This window comes from Triturus cristatus, chromosome 3_1 (genome assembly GCF_964204655.1).
Source record: "Triturus cristatus chromosome 3_1, aTriCri1.1, whole genome shotgun sequence".
Taxonomy (NCBI): Eukaryota; Metazoa; Chordata; class Amphibia; order Caudata; family Salamandridae; genus Triturus; species Triturus cristatus.
In genome coordinates this window covers 21,520,600-21,537,719 of record NC_140583.1, presented here as the reverse complement: position 1 = coordinate 21,537,719, position 17,120 = coordinate 21,520,600, and the positions used below count along the sequence as shown (strand labels likewise).

At 50.6% G+C, this 17,120-nt stretch overlaps 1 protein-coding gene across 8 annotated transcripts in view; it reads right to left on the bottom strand.

The window, feature by feature from the left end:
* The window catches only part of LRP4 (LDL receptor related protein 4), a 507,202-nt gene that overhangs the window by 121,818 nt on the left and 368,264 nt on the right, over window positions 1-17,120 (bottom strand). For all 8 annotated transcript variants that reach the window (XM_085646645.1, XM_085646639.1, XM_085646647.1 and 5 more), the window contains 5 exons: window positions 7,894-8,034; window positions 6,708-6,794; window positions 5,977-6,148; window positions 2,985-3,147; window positions 2,307-2,532 (listed from right to left, as the gene is read on the bottom strand). In XM_085646645.1, coding sequence (XP_085502771.1) covers window positions 2,307-2,532; window positions 2,985-3,147; window positions 5,977-6,148; window positions 6,708-6,794; window positions 7,894-8,034 — 789 coding nt within the window. The remainder of the gene's footprint in view (window positions 1-2,306; window positions 2,533-2,984; window positions 3,148-5,976; window positions 6,149-6,707; window positions 6,795-7,893; window positions 8,035-17,120) is intronic.

Here is a 17,120-nt window from a genome sequence, read left to right as displayed (position 1 = left end):
GTGGAGAAAGCAGACCTCTCCTTGGTTCCTTGAGTGAGGCAATCTGCCAATAACCCGATGCAGGTCAAAGGTGCTCAGATATTTAGCTACCCCAGACTTGTCGATGAGCTCATCAGCTCTTGGAATGGGGTGGGCATCAGTCTTAGTGACTGCAGTGAGCCCCCCGTAGTCCACACAGAACCTCAACCCAAGGTTTCCACCTTTGGGGTTGGATTTGTGCACCAGTGCCACTGGGCTGGGCCAAGGACTACGGGAGGGTCATTCACCCCAAGCTCCAGCATCTTCACAATCTCAGCCTTGATGCTGGCCGTGACCTGGAGAAACGACCTGTAAATCTTACCCTAGGCAGGCAGGCTGTCACTGGTGTCCACATCATGGGTACACCATGCTCTCAGACCTAGGGTCAGAGAAAACAGTCAGCAAACTGCTTCTGCCGGTGATAGCAGTCCCTGTGCTGCTGCCGGTGATAGCAGTCCCTGTGCTGCTGCCGGTGATAGCAGTCCCTGTGCTGCTGCTGGTGATAGCAGTCCCTGTGCTGCTGCCGGTGATAGCAGTCCCTGTGCTTCTGCCGGTGATAGCAGTCCCTGTGCTTCTGCCGGTGATAGCAGTCCCTGTGCTGCTGCCGGTGATAGCAGTCCCTGTGCTGCTGCTGGTGATAACAGTCCCTGTGCTGCTGCCGGTGATAGCAGTCCCTGTGCTTCTGCCGGTGATAGCAGTCCCTGTTCTTCTGCCGGTGATAGCAGTCCCTGTGCTGCTGCCGGTGATAGCAGTCCCTGTGCTTCTGCTGGTGATAGCAGTCCCTGTGCTGCTGCTGGTGATAGCAGTCCCTGTGCTTCTGCCGGTGATAGCAGTCCCTGTGCTTCTGCCGGTGATAGCAGTCCCTGTGCTGCTGCTGGTGATAGCAGTCCCTGTGCTTCTGCCGGTGATAGCAGTCCCTGTGCTTCTGCCGGTGATAGCAGTCCCTGTGCTGCTGCTGGTGATAGCAGTCCCTGTGCTGCTGCTGGTGATAGCAGTCCCTGTGCTGCTGCCGGTGATAGCAGTCCCTGTGCTTCTGCCGGTGATAGCAGTCCCTGTGCTGCTGCCAGTGATAGCAGTCCCTGTGCTGCTGCCGGTGATAGCAGTCCCTGTGCTGCTGCCAGTGATAGCAGTCCCTGTGCTGCTGCCGGTGATAGCAGTCCCTGTGCTTCTGCCGGTGATAGCAGTCCCTGTGCTTCTGCCGGTGATAGCAGTCCCTGTGCTTCTGCCGGTGATAGCAGTCCCTGTGCTGCTGCTGGTGATAGCAGTCCCTGTGCTGCTGCCGGTGATAGCAGTCCCTGTGCTTCTGCCGGTGATAGCAGTCCCTGTGCTTCTGCCGGTGATAGCAGTCCCTGTGCTGCTGCTGGTGATAGCAGTCCCTGTGCTGCTGCTGGTGATAGCAGTCCCTGTGCTGCTGGTGTATCAGTGTAGGGGGAGAACTACTACGGCTACAAATCCATCTTTTTGCATTAGTAGATAGGATTATCACAACAAAACTTGTATTATCGGAGAAATGTAACACAGTGATGAACAATGTTACAGTACGTATAAAACTTTAAAAATAAAATAGTAAAATAAAAAAAACTGAAGTTAGTGAACAAGATGAGACCAGTGACACCAGTTACAGCAGACTTCAGGACTTTAAAGAGAGAGAAAGAAAGTAGGTTGTCTGCCCACAGGGCTGCAGTCACCTCATGTTCTGGGATGAGGGGAGTGTAGCAACCCTTACTCAGGGTATCCTTGCCTGACCCAGTGTCAGCAAGTCGAAGGTCTGCGAATGGACAACGCACTAAAAGAGGGCAACTGTCGAGTTCAGAGAGAGCGTTGTGTCTTTGGGGCATCAGTTGCAGACTGTACTACATACACAAGAAACTGCGCCGCAGACACACGCTGCACCGACACCAAGAAAAGGCTTCACATTGGGCATTCTGGTCAGATACAGGGACACATTTCAGTTCAAAACCAAACATCTGTTTTTGAATGTTTCAGAACAATATTGTGGTTTGAACCCTCTAGACACCAAGATCAGGTACATTTCTGAATCTATAACAGGCTTTAACCTGCAAAAATAAGTAAAAACCAAAAAGTAGAAGTGCTGAGGTAGGAATGGAAGCCAGATACAGAGGATAGTGCATGCAAGGGCACTGCAGAGGTGTATTGGTCAAACTGGGCAATGCAAGGGCATGTACATGGATGTACCAGTCACACGGCAGGGGTTAGGGGGGCTATGAACAGCGATGCTCAGGCAGGGGCAGTGACAGCTCACACAAGTTGCAGGGGCAGAGGCTCACCTAAAGGTCTTCCTCGATCTACGGCTTGAATGTCCATGAGTCCCGGCAGGTTGGTGCGCACCACAATGATGTTGCCGCCTGTGCTCTTATCTGCCCTTTGAATGCTGCGAGTCTGCCAGTCGGTCCAGTAAATGTATGAATCGAGCAAGGTGAGCCCATAGGGGTGCTGGACAGGTGACACCAGAGTGTGACGGTTGCCCCCATTCAAATCCGCAGTTTCAATACGCTGTTACATACACAAAAAGAAAGAGATTAGAAGGACGAGGCTAAGGCTAGAGAACGCCCTCCGTCATCTGCCCCCAGGATCTCAATACATAAAATGTATCGCTCAAGTTGCTTCAGCACACACTGAACCCCATCACTGGCCCCCCAGGAGCCTCATATAGATCACAGATCGCCCTTTAGGTTGCTGCCATCACCGCCAGGCACCTCGATGTGCACCAGGAAGGGAGCAGTCACAAGCGTGCAAGGGGGTGCCACGAGTAGCAGATAAATCTGAACACCCCCGCTTTGCCAGTAACCAATGTGGGCACGATTCCCTTTGCATTTGGAACCTCACTTATGTGCACACTTACGAGCACTAGATTCACTCCAAAAGCACCAAGAGTGACGTTATCGCCACAAGCAGAGAATGGCCCACACACACATGTATCATCTATATAGCTCAATGCGTCTTACCTCAGTGTGCGCATCAGCCCAGAGTAGCTGTGCGCCTGCTTTGTCCACAGCCAGACCATTGGGCCAACCCAGGTTACTGCTGATGAGGAGCTGGCGGTCAGATCCGTCCATTCCAGAGCGCTCCAGTTTGGCATTCTCTCCCCAGTCTGACCAGTACATGTACCTGAGGAACACGGTAGAGGTTACACCACAGTGTGTCACTACGTGGGATTATCCGCCCCGCACACAACCTGGACCTGCCTCCCTCATACAGGTACCCCCTCCCAGCACAGGGCCTTGCCTCTATCCTGACACTGACACACAAACACACACACACCACCCCACTCCCTTGAATCTCCCACAACCTGGACTTTCCTCCCTCACAGGTACCCCCTCCTAGCACAGGGCCTGGCCTTTGTCCTGACAATGACACACGAACACACACACACACACACACCACCCTCCTCCCATGACTCCCCCACAACCTGGACCAGCCTCCCCTAACAGGTACTCCCCCTCCCAGCACAGGGACGTGCATCTATCCTTACACGGACACACAAACACACACACACCACCCCCTCCCTTGAATCCCCCACAACCTGGACCTGCCTCCCTCACAGGTACCCCCTCCCAGCACAGGGCCTTGCCTCTATCCTGACACTGACACACATACCACCCCACTCCCTTGAATCTCCCACAACCTGGACTTTCCTCCCTCACAGGTACCCCTTGCAGCACAGGGCCTGGCCTCTATCCTGACAATGACACACAAACACACACACACACACACACACACACACTACCCTCCTCCCTTGACTCCCCCACAACCTGGACCAGCCTCCCCTAACAGGTACTCCCCCTCCCAGCACAGGGACGTGCATCTATCCTTACACTGACACACAAACACACACACACCACCCCCTCCCTTGAATCCCCCACAACCTGGACCTGCCTCCCTAACAGGTACCCCCTCCCAGCACAGAGCCTGGCCACTATCCCGACAATGATACACAAACACACACACACCACCCCACTCCCTTGAATCTCCCACAACCTGGACTTTCCTCCCTCACAGGTACCCCCTCCCAGCACAGGGCCTGGCCTTTGTCCTGACAATGACACACAAACACACACACACACACCACCCTCCTCCCATGACTCCCCCACAACCTGGACCAGCCTCCCCTAACAGGTACTCCCCCTCCCAGCACAGGGACGTGCATCTATCCTTACAATGACACACAAACACACACACACCACCCCACCCTTGAATCCTCCACAACCTGGACCTGCCTCCCTTACAGGTACCCCCTCCCAGCACAGAGCCTGGCCACTATCCTGACAATGACACACAAACACTACCCTCCTCCCTTGACTCCCCCACAACCTGGACCAGCCTCCCCTAACAGGTACTCACCCTCCCAGCACAGGGCCTTGCATCTATCCTTACACTGACACACAAACACACACACACACACCACCCCCTCCCTTGAATCCCCCACAACCTGGAACTGCCTCCCTCACACGTACCCCCTCCCAGCACAGGGCCTGGCCACTATCCTGACACACAAACACACACCAACCTCTCCTTGAACCCCCCACAACCTGGACCTGCCTCCCCTCACAGGTCCTCCCCCTCCCAGCACAGGGCCTTGCATCTGTCCTGACAATGATACACAAACACACACACACACACACACACACACCACCCTCCTCCCTTGACTCCCCCACAACCTGGACCTTCCTCCCCTCACAGGTACTCCCCCCTCCCAACACAGGGCCTTGGGTCTATTCTGACACCCCCCAACCCCTCTCTCCCTTGAATCCCGAGCTCCATGAGACATTAGCCAGATTAGACTCCTCCCACCTTGATATGATTACTACCTCTTTCCCCTTTGCTTGCTTCAGGCCCAAACTACCTAGAAACCTTCCTAGAAACGAGCACAGGCAGGACACCAGTAATGGGCGACTGGACACACCTTGACAGGGGAAGGTTGGTAGGCAGCCTCCTTCCATCGGTGGAGGTCAAGAGGTAAGTGGGCATGGTTTATAATCATGCTGCCACCACTACCAGTCTCCTCTAGGCCTGAGTTAAGGGGGTCAAAGCCACCCACACCCAGGCGTGAGGTCCCCTTTCCAAGTCTTGTTTGGGCTCTGTCTCCTAAGCTACCATCTATATCTTGAACAACACTTTATTATGAGGACAGGCTCTGTGATCACCTACAAGAACTCAGACAACAGAGAACTTAATCTCTGTGAAGTAGGCCACAAGAAATCACAAAAACGTAATGTGTCTGTAAAGAGAAGCAGTGGGCTATTTGTATGACAGGGGCGCCACAAACATCCCAAGGCTGTCCAGCACAAATGCCCTTCTTAAATCCAGCGATGATGTGTCACGCAGCGCAGTGGGGTTTCCTGGTGAGGTAGGGTTAATACCAAAATAAATGACAAATACTCTAATTATCAAAGAGTTTGTTGGTATCAAGAGGATTTACGGTCTGGCTAGTTTCAGGCAGGACTCTGTTGACTCGTCCCTTTGTCTCTCTGACGACCATGATGCTAGACATTCACTCCACTGGCATGGAGGAGGAAACCTCTGATCTACTAAAAGAGAGGAGGTGTTCATTCACAGCAGGAGTGTGCCCAGCACATTAATCTACATGGGCTTCATGCCACCAGCCTCCTTTCACCAGAGCCCCAACTCTCCCACTCGAGCTCTCGCTGGCACATCAGAGGCTTACAGTGATGGGGACCTTGAGGTCCACTAGGGCTACAATCACTGTGTCTGGTACATGTTCTACTTATTGCAGGACCTTGACGTCACACCGGGGGAGGGCCCAAATGGAGGCTGGAGGTCTTCCAACACCCTCACAACATACTGGAGGTAAAAGGTCACCGTTGCAAAGTCCCATCAGCGAGGTTGAGGTCAGATGTGGCAAAAGAGATCCCCAAACTCTGCTTGCTTCCCTTGAAGTCACAAACGCCCAAGCCCTCCACAGTCAGCCGTACTCACCCCATTTCGTGGTACAAGGCGATCGCCCTTGGACTATCCAGTTTCTCCCAGATGAGGACCCGCCGCATTGACCCATCCAAGTTTCCCACTTCAATACGATTGGTTCCCGTGTCTGTCCAGTACAACTTGCGGCCGATAGCATCGACAGCCAGCCCATCTGTGGTCATCAGGCCTAGACCAAAAGAAGAGGCAGAAAAGAAAAAGCGCTTACTGAGACCAACGAAATGAAGGAGCGGATCACAAACAGAGGAGGTAGGATTCTTACGCAGGACAGCCAGAGGACTTTATTAGGGAGGGCAAGGAACAGGGGTTCACTTATGTACAGGCATCTGAAGGACCAGAGACATCAAAGAAGACATGGAGGACAGAGCATCTCTCAAGGAGACTGCACTCTTACTAGTGAGATTTGGAAGCAAAGGAGACATTCCGGAAAGAGGGGCTGTTACAGGAGCGATGCAAGGCTCACGGACATCTAGGTACAAGGAGCCACTCCAGAAGGGAGCCAGGTATGAGATGGGCCAGAGGATCTATCATGCTCTGAGGCAGAAGATGCCCGAAGAGCTCCAGACAGGCACTGGGTTCTCCCATGGGGGGATGCCGCACAGCTGAGGTCAGAAGATCTGAACATTATTATACAATACATTCAGCGTGCAACCACTTGAAACTTGAGCTTTCAAGAGGTAGGATTGTGGTTTCTGTAACAAAGGGGTGACTCTAGCTGGGTAACGTACCTGTGGAAATAATGTCCTCATTCTGAGAGCCATCTAGGTTTGCGCGGCTGATCTTGCGGATGGTGCTGTCCGCCCAGTACACTTTTCCTAAGGGAACATTAAAGTATTGTAAAAAAAAAAAAAAAAAGACCCATGCTCTAGCAGCCGCACGCGTTTAAGCTTCAGGGAACCCTCGGGCTAATGCCTGATTTGCCAGCATAAGGCTCGGAAGGAGAGTACCCTCGTTGAATAGCACTTTACTTAACCTTCCCTGAATCATATAACCACCCCCACCTTACTAACCCTTAATGTTACAGTTCCCTAAATCCTGAAAATGCCTTACCACTCCTTAATGCTACCTTGTCATGAACCCTAAAATAAACTTTACTACCCCTTTAGCAATACCCTTTCTTGAAACCTAAAAACCACTTAATATGCATTCCCTTCCATGAACCTAAAAGCCTTTTACTTCCCCTTATTGCTACCCTTCGCTGAACCTTAAAAACCTCCTTATGACCCTTTTACGGTATCCTCACTAAACCCTGAAAGTTTTTTACTATGTCTTAACGCTACCCTTCCCTGAACCCTAAGACCCATAACTATTTGTTCACGTTACAAATTCCTGAAACCTACCAATGCCTTATTACCCCTTTACATTCCAAACCGCTGATCCTCTGAATCTTAAAAACACCTTACTGATCCCCCACCCCTTCTCCACATCTCTACTTTAGAAGGGCGATGACCCCTTGGCTTTGCTCGCAGTAACCTTACCGTTGCCCTGTAAGGCATGACAGTTTTCAATTGCTGTTGTAGCTGCAAATTCTTTTTATTCTATTTTCTTTGGGATATTTTTTTTTAACAACATTCTTGCAGCCTACTTTTCCCCACAATATTTTTACTGCTAGCCCTTTGTACAATCTCACCAGAAAGTTAGGAGAACAAACAGCTTTTTTTTGCAAACCCACCCGCTGCCAGGAGGTGGTGTTGAGTTACATATCTGCGTGCAGTTCTCTCCTGCAGTTCTATATGGTGCCAGCAGGCGGTGCCATGCACTTGGTCTTCCTTGAGATACACCCTCTATCTACCAGCAGGAGGCGCAGAGTAAGAAACCTGGGGGCTCTGGACCCTGCACATCTCTGGTCTTTCACTCATACTCCCGCAACACAAGACTCGGAACAAAAGAGGACCACTTTGGCCAAATACACACCCTCCTCTGGATCCACACCGATAGCGATTGTGTTCTTCATGGTGACGTTGACCGGAATGACGACATCAGCAAAGTATGGAATATCCAATGAGACTGACCGGATGTCGGTCCTTCGGGCGAAGACCAGGAACCGGCTCATGCCTTTAGGAGAGGGAGACACAAGTGATGATGTGAAGATGACATGCCCACAAATCAAGGGGTAATACAGTTCAAGGAATAATAGCTTCCTCACCTGAGGCGAGACTTAAAAATTTGGACAGCACAAAGATAGCCTCAGTTTTATTATAAGCGGCCCTGACTGTTCAAGTGTCGACTTATTGTTAGAAAAGACAACCCTAATTTAAAGTTCGATTGCAACTTTTGATATGGCCTGGAGAATTGAAATGGGGTGGAATGGAATGCTTGCCAAGAATGACAGCAAATTGGCAATCCCTGGGCCACCCAATGAGCGAGGGATTAGAGAAGGATGAGGGAGGGCATGGCTTCTTGTAAGGGGCAGCGGGTCAAGGTTGAACCCCTGCGCTACATCCCTGTTTGCGCCGCAGGATCCAGGGCAGTGACCCTGACTCACACCTGCAAAGCCATCACTTAACACTGGGTCACTGTTAGGAAAATAACTGAAGGGGCCGAACTAGCCAAGTAAGTATTTTCACTCCGCATTCAGACATGCAGCGGGGCTCTACACCTATCGTCCTCTGAACTCTCTTCACAGCAGGCTTCTGTTGCATCTGGTGAGACTCTAGGGTTGAATTCTGCACGTCTGAGTTGCTCATACTCAGATCTGTTGAATTATGTGTTTTAAAAAACACAAATTACTTATGTTTGGTAACACTTATTTAGGCTGATACTGTAAATGCAGTTTTTTAACATTATTTTAGCAGTTTTATAGAGTGCACACCTGCCCAAGGGCATTAGAACACTTCTCATGGGCACCAGAGTAAGCCACTCCATGTTAGTCACAGAGAGGTTAAGTGACTCAAGGCAGAGATCTGATCCTGTATTGCCAGCCCCAAGGGCAGCGGCCCACAAATGACTCTTTTCTTTAATTCCCGTCAGGTGCCACACTGGATCCTGGAGACTTTCTGCAATAGGGCCCACATGTTGACAGGTGGCCATGGCAACGTCTGTGGCAACTAAATACCACATCCAGATGTAACGACCTGCAGCTGCATATACGTGCCACATCTGCGTACTGACTAACATCTGTTGATCAACAGGTAATTGTCGCACCCTCATAATCCGAGCAACTGACAAATGAAGAGGGTGGTAGTGTGTGAAGTTTATCTTGGGAAACGTATAACTGACCAGAAGTTCACTCCACACAAAATAAGATGGTAGGGAGGAGTCCACCAGAAAGAAAGCATTACCAAAGATAGGGAGGGAAATGTCACTTTCCTGTAACAATAGGAAAACTACAATCGAGCGTGGAGTCTTCCAACTGGGACACGGTGGGTTTCGAGGAGGGTCCACGAGTCACTTCAAAACTGAAACCTTTAGGTCAGACACAAGCAACATTTAACATACAAGCTCAACACCAGACAGCACAAATGTGCGAAGCACGTGATTTACACCAGTACAAGCTTGTAGGAAAGTGGCCCTGTATATACTGTTCCCAAATAGGTACAGGGTGTACAGCGTCCACAGTCCCCCAGAGGTTTGGCAGAGGCTAAAGTTAGATATAACCTTACTCTCTGAAGTGGTAGCTTGGTCGAGCAGCAAGGCAGTAACAGAGGACAGTGTAAAGCATTTTGATGTACACACTCAGTCAGCAAATGGTCTCACACACTCAAGAACTGAACTCTAGGCCTATGGTTTGTATATAAAAATATATGGTTGTTTTATTTTAGAACCAACAATAGGTATCAAAATATACTTTCTCAGAATGAGATGCTTTAGTTAAATACTTTGCAAGAGGCAATTGACTTTTGAATGCACTAGTTACAGTTTGTTGCAATAGGAAACACAATTTCAAACACAATAATACATTGAGCTCAATGGGAATTTCAAGTTAAATGCAATTGATTACTTTTAGGATTACTTTTCTAACTCCAGGACTGGATCCTAGATTCAGTCCTGGGCCAGTTCCTCGAAACATGTGAGTAAACACGATTTAGTTACGGTTGTGATTTTTAAGCAATATTTTGGTATTTTAAAAGTTGACACTTAAAAACTTTTCCTAATGAAATCACCAATGTTATCCTATGGGAGGAAATTCACTTAGCAGGTAAGTGGGGTTATGGTTACTTTTTCTAGCTCAGTGTTGGATCCTGGATCCAGCACTGGGGCATCACCTGTAAACAGTTGAGGGAATGCGTTTAGGTTATACAGGCGATTTTGAATGAATATTTTTAAGTTTGCAAAATCGAAACAAAAACCTTTTCAGCAAAAACTAGGCAATGCTATCCTATGGAAGGAAATTCAAGTTGCAGGTAAAGTATGTTCTCGTTACTTTTGTAATCCAGTGCTGGGCTCCTAGGCTCAGTACTGGGACCTCTATCTAAAACAGGTAAGTAATTACGTTTTCACAGTTGGTACGATGTTTAAAGAATATTTGTAGTTTGCAAAAATCGACACTTGGAAGAAATTTCACAGAAAAACAGTCAATGGTCTCCTATGGAAGAAAATTGAGTTAGGTGTAAGTACGGTTGTAAGTACTTTTCAGGGTCACTGCTGGGCACCAAGATCCAGCACTGGGATCTCTCCTAATAGCAGGTGAGTATTTTCGATTTCGTTACTTGGTTGATTTTAGGTGAATATTTTAAAGTTTAGAAACTCCACACTTAAAAGAATTTTCAAGTGAAACCAACCAATGTTACCCTATGGAAGAAAAGTGAGTTATCAGCTTTTGGGTAAATACTCGACTGGCAGAGTTAAGGTGCTGGGCATAGACTCAGGGGTCTCCCAGGGTCAGGTAAGTACAGTTGTTACACCCTCAGTGGCACAGGGGCAGCCGGGTGCAGAGAGAGTTAGGCCCAATGTTAGCCTATGGCGGGCAGGGGGCCTTTGGTTGGAGGTGGCTGGCTAGTAGACCACGCGGCTGTGGGAGCTGGGCTCCTGGTCACTCACACAGGGCAAGTGGGGAAGTAAGATAGGATAGATGTTGCACTTCCAGGGGCACTCAGGCGACTGGGTGCAGGGTGCTTTTGAGCCGTCGGGCGCTCAATGTATTTCAATGGAGAAGCTGCAAGATGAACAAAGGCTGCAAGCTCGGGGACGGAGATTCTTCAGGTGCGACCACCACTTCGAGAGGTAAGAGTTTGAGTTTGAGTTTAAATCACTTCTAAAGCGCACGTACACCTAACGGTTTCATGGCGCTGTGGTTCACTGAACCTCAATTAGCAGGTGGACCAGGAGGCAGGGGGAAAATCATTGGGAGAAGGCCTGTGAAAAAAGAAAGGTTTTTAATGCTTTACGAAACAGAGGATAATGGGTGAGGGACCTGAGGTGAAGCGGGAGAGAATTCCAGAAGGTGGGGGCAATAGTGGAAAATTTGGAGCCTCCCCATTTTTTTCGGCGAAACCGGGGGACAGTCAGCAGATGGTGGGAGGATGATCTCAGTTCCCTTGCAGGGGTATAGATTCTAATCTCAGAAGAGATAAAGGCGGGGGCGGATCCTGACTGAGCCTGAAAAGAAATACAACCCATTTTGAACAATGAGCGTTCACGGATAGGGAGCCAGTGGAGGGATTTTAGAAGCGGAGCGACGTGGTGTGACTTGGACAAATTATAGACTAGCCGAGCGGCCTGGTTCTGCACCAGCTGAAGCCGTCGAACATTGTAAGCAGGCATGCCGCAATATAACGCGTTGCCGTAGTCTAGTCTAGAGACGACCATAGCCAACACAATAAGTTTGAGGGCAGAGAAAGAGAAAAAGCGGGATACCTTGCGGATAGTGTGGAGAGAAAGGAAAGAAGAGGACACCACAGAGCTCACCTGGGAGTGCAAAGTGAGTTGATCATTGATCTTGAAACCGAGCGCTTTGACGGAAGAAGAGGGGGAACCCAAGGAGGGGGGCCAGAAGAGAGACGACCAGGGATAGGCACAACCACCTGTCAAAACCAATTCGGTCTTATCCGGGTTTAGTTTCAGGTGGTTGTGGCTCATCCAGTCCCGGATGAAGATCATAGTGGTTTGAAAATTAGATATGGAGTCGGTGGATGGAGACAGAGTAAAGATGAGCTGCAGGTCCTCCGCATAGTTAAATACGGAGACCTCCATTTGTTGAAGGGCAAAAATGAGAGGGGCAATGTATAGATTGAACAGTAGTGGGGAAAGGGAGGAACCCTGGGGAACCCCACACGGCACCTTACAGGGCTTAGCCGAGAAGTCGCCCAGCCGCACTGCTTGGGAGCGGCGGTCCCTAAGGAAGGAAGACAGCCAGACCAGGGCTACCCCGCCGACTCCAGCCGCCCCGACACGGGAGAGTAAGATGGAATGGTCCACCGTGTCGAAGGCGGCAGATAGGTCGAGGAGGACCAGGGCCTGGGGGAGGTTGGTGTCCATACCTTCTCTGAGGTTGTCAAGGACGGATATCGCCACAGACTCGGTGGAATGAGCGGGGCGGAATCCGGCCTGACGGGGGGCCAAGACCTGGTTTTCTTCTACAAAGGTGGTAAGGGCTCTGGTCACGTGTCGTTCCAGTACTTTCCCTAAAAAAGGGAGTAAGGAAATGGGTCGGAAGTTGACTGGGGCGGAGGGGTCAGCGCCAGGTTTTTTCAAGATGGGAAGAATAATGGCTGTTTTTAGAGTTGGGGGAACAACGCCCTGAGATAAGGAGCAGTTGAGAAAGGAGAGAGGAGGTAACATACAAGTAGTGAAAATGAGCCTGAGGATGTGAGCAGGGCAAGGATCTAGGGGGGAACCAGATTTGACCAAGGATAGAAGGGAAAGGAAAGAGTCTTCGGTTAGTGGGGGGAATGAGTCAAAATGCGCCTTTGCAGGAGGGCTAGGGGAATTGTAAAAAGAGAGCGATGGAGGAGGAATATTGGCTTTGATTTTGTCAATTTTATCCAAGAAGTAGGTGTTCAAGGAATCACAAAGAGACTGTGACGGAGGGGGTTTGAGAGTGGTTCTGTCAGCATAAGCAAGATTGTGAACTATAGAAAAGATTTCTTTAGGCTGGTTCTCGGCGGCTAAGATTTTGGAAGAGAAATATTCCGTTTTAGTAGTTAAAATAGTTTTTTTGTATTGCAATAGGAGGGAAGTGTACTGGGATTTAAGGTTGGGGCAGTAATGGCGTCTCCAGGCTCGTTCGGCATGGCGAACTGAGAGTTTCAGCACCTTCAGTTCCTCACTGAACCAGCGATTGGACTCATACGGCCGTTTAGAGGAAACTCGTCGAAAAGGAGCAATTGAGTCACAGCCTGACTGGAGCCATGAATTAATAGAATCAGCTTGTACTGTAAGCGGTAATCCAAATAAATCAGGGCAGAGGGGAAGGAGTGTGGAGGCCACTAAAGAAGCGTAAATCCGGCCCCAAGAGCGTGCCCAGATATTTTTAGGAAGTGAAGGCTTGGTGGTTAAGTGAAGAGGTGAAGAGAAGGAAATCAAAAAGTGATCAGACCAGGAACAGGGGGAGATAGAGAGAGACATAATAGGGCAGTTGAGAGACCAAATCTGGTCGAGAGTGTGACCCTGATTGTGAGTAGGGAAGTGAACATAGGAGTTGAAATTGAGAGAACGAAGGGTGTCCGAAAGTTCTTTGGAATTGGAACATTCTGCAGGGTCAGAGGGCCAGAAGTTAAAATCACCTAGCACCATGACGGAGGAGTTGTTAACCGCTAGGGTGGCCACCAGATCTTGAAACCCAGGAAGAAAGGCTTGGGAAGGTTGGGGGGGACGGTACACAAGTAGGCAAGTGAGAGGGATTTTAAAAGAAAGAGAGCGGACTACTAAGAAATCGGAAGTACCCATAGGGGGGAAGGTAAGAGGCTGGAAGAGGAATTCTTTCCGAGCGATCAAAGCAACACCACCGCCCGCTTTATCCGTGCATCGGTCGGCTCGAATCGCGTAGTAAGTAGAGCTGCTAATAAGGAAGGGAGAGAGCTATCACGAAACCAGGTCTCTGTGAGAGATAAGAGATCAGGTTTGTATAGGTCTAAGAGAACAGAGAGCTCATGATAGTGCTTAACAGCAAAACGCGTGTTAAGGTAATAGATGGAAAGAGAAGCAGGTGTGGGTGCAGCAGAGTGCTCAGGACGGGAGACGGGGGGAAACAAGGGGGTGAGAGAGGAGGAAGGAAAAGAGGATGGGGGTATGGAGGCTGTGAGTCCCAAACTGTCAATGTGAGAGGTCACAGAGTCATTTATCGGCCATGGGCCTTGAAGACCGTAAAGTAGGGCTGACGAATAATGTCTGGATGGGGCAGAGAGAGGTGGCCCTTGGTCCGGTCGGTCGCGGACGGGCGCAGACGGGCTTGCCTTAGGCGCGCCTTCGGCGCGCCATCGTCGCGCCCGCTGCGCCCGTCCGCTGCGCTTCCGGTAGGGACACATAGTATATACTGGTGAAGAGGAGGTTGGGAGGGGGCGTGGCCTGCGCAAGTGGGCGTGTCTTGCTAGCCGCGGTGAATGGCGGCAAGAAGGTCCAAAACACCTCACCCGCTGCAGCAATAATTCCGCAGTGCGGGGGTGTCAGTGCCTGAAGCGAAGTGAAATGCCCAGGGGTAAGTGAGTAGGTAAATTAAAAACACACAAGTATACAAGTTTTTTAAAAAAATCACTACGTAAGCTGCTCCCGGCTGTGCCTCAGGAGGATTCGGTGTGATAGGGCGGCGCTCGTACTCAGCGCTTAAATAGGAGCCTGGTGGAGGGGGCGTGGCCTGCGCAAGTGGGCGTGTCTTGCTGGCCGCGGCGAATGGCGGCAAGAAGGTCCAAAACACCTCACCCGCTGCAGCAATAGTTCCGCAGTGCGGGGCTGTCAGTGCCTGAAGCGAAGTGAAATGCCCAGGGGTAAGTGAGTAGGTAAATTAAAAACACACAAGTATACAAGTTTTTTAAAAAAATCACTAAGTAAGCTGCTCCCAGCTGTGCCTCAGGAGGATTCGGTGTGATGTTGGGAAACTGTAGGTTAGGTAGGCACCCAGAAGCTGGGCACAGGGGGACGGCCGCTGGCCGCCGGGTGCAGGGGTGTCTTTTCGTGTCGGGAAATCTTACCCTCTGCTGGTCGCGGTTGGAGGGGTCCCTGGTTCTGAGGCTGCAGGCGTCATCAAGAGCGTCAAGGGGGGTCTTTGGGTGCTGGATTCTTGGTCATAGTCGCTGGGGGCACGTTCTAGTGGTCTTTGTTCACTCAGGCACAGGCCCGGCTCGGCAGGTGCAGAGTGTGCTGGATTCGCGGTTCCTGGCTGGCACCAGGGGTTGTTGCTTGTTGTTGAACAGGATCACTGCTCGTGGGAGTTCCAATCTTGGTAGATGAGCAAGGCAGTCAGGTCCTCCGGGGTTTTCGAGGTTGCTGACCACTGGAGATGCCGGGATTTAGCAGGAGCAGGTTCGAGGGTCGACAGGCCTGTAGAGTTGGGACCAAGTCAGTTGGTGTCGTGCTCTTGTTAGCAGCTGCACGGCAGGTCATCTTTCTTCTTGTTCTTATTTCGGATTCAGGGTCTGAAGAAGGAAGGTTCAGGGTGCCCCGAAATACTAAATTTAGGGGCGTTACAGGTAGGGAAAGGTCAGGGACCAATGGGTCCCTTCCCTGGGGTGGGTACACCCCCTATCCTGCCACTCTACAGTGGGAAGGGGGCAGGAGCCTAGTCCTGATTGGGTAAGGCTCCCCATCCTCAAGATGGTGAGAGCCCGGAGTTGTGTTTCACCTCGCCTCCCCCACCTGAGGGGTGGGGTTGGCAGAGGCTGGCACACCCCCTTTCCTTTTGTAGGTCTCTAACGTTACTAGACTCATAGTTTTCTTTGTGTATTACACCCCCTTTCCTCCCTTGGGTTTTCCGCCAGATTGGGGGTCAGAACTGGTGGGGACCAGTTGCTGAGTACAGCAAGTGGTCTGGGGAGGCTCACAAAGGCGGCATGCCTTTGAAGCATCTCCTGCCCATCCTGGGGGAGGAGGCTTGGCACCTCGCCCCAGGATGTGCATTGTTGCAGGCCCATGAGAGCGGAGGGCTCTCTACCCAGGGGGCCAACAACCTGTCTGCTGGGTGGAAGCCTATGCAGCCTCTCAGTCAGGACGCTGGTAGTTGGTTAGTTTCAGGGGACATCTCTAAGATGCCCTCTGTCGTGCATTCTACATTAAATCTCACACTGGCATCAGTGTGGGTTTAATGTGCTGAGAAGTTTGATACCAAACTTCTCAGTCTTCAGTGTAGCCATCATGGTGCTGTGGAGTTCGTGATGACGATTTCCCAGCACCATATACTCTTAATGGCAGCACTGCACTTACAGTGCCCAGGAATGGACCTGGGTACTGTAGGGGTACAGGTTTCATGCACCTGTAACCACACCACTGGCATAGGGCACTCAGCTAGAGGGGTGACTGAGGTATGCCAGGGCAGTGTGTTTGTGGGCATGGCACACAGGAATGTGTGCCATGTCGACTCTCTGTTTTGTTCTGCACCAAGACACTCAGCCTGCAAGGGCAGTGTGTGTGTGTCAGGGCACAGGGCTTCTAAGGGTGGCACAATAAGTGCTGCAGCCCGTAGGTGCCTTCTCTGCTCACAGTGCCCTGGGTACATCGGGTACCATTTACCAGGGACCTACCTGTGGCCAGAGCTGCCAATTGGGTTTTGTTTTGGGGAAAGAACACAGGCCCTGGGGTCCTGATTGGCAGGGCCGCAGAGCACATCAAGTCAAAGAGCATCAGTAGTCTGGCAACAAAAAAAAGAAAGGGGGGGGGGTTTACTGCAACAGAAACCCACTTTCTCACAGATGTTAGTCTAAGTCAAATCTTGCAAGTGCTGAATGTGCACCTTTTCCATGAATCGGCAGGATGTAACTGAGGTGGACTGCGCTTGGCCTTCTTGTGTTTGCATCAAGACATGTGTTTAAATTTCGTCTTGGAATTACCCAAGGACTCTGAAAGGGAGCACCCCAAGACTTTGAACAGGACGGGACCTGCTTGATGTGTTTAGAGCCAAGGCATCAAAGACATAACCCCAAGGTATGCTTCCTATAGGTGCGGCACCGGTTCAATCCCCAGGTTTTGGGAGACCTCCTAGCACTCTGGGCCACAATCCAGCCCGTTGTTTTTTGCCCAGCATGCCACCTTACACAAGGACCAGCCAATAGACA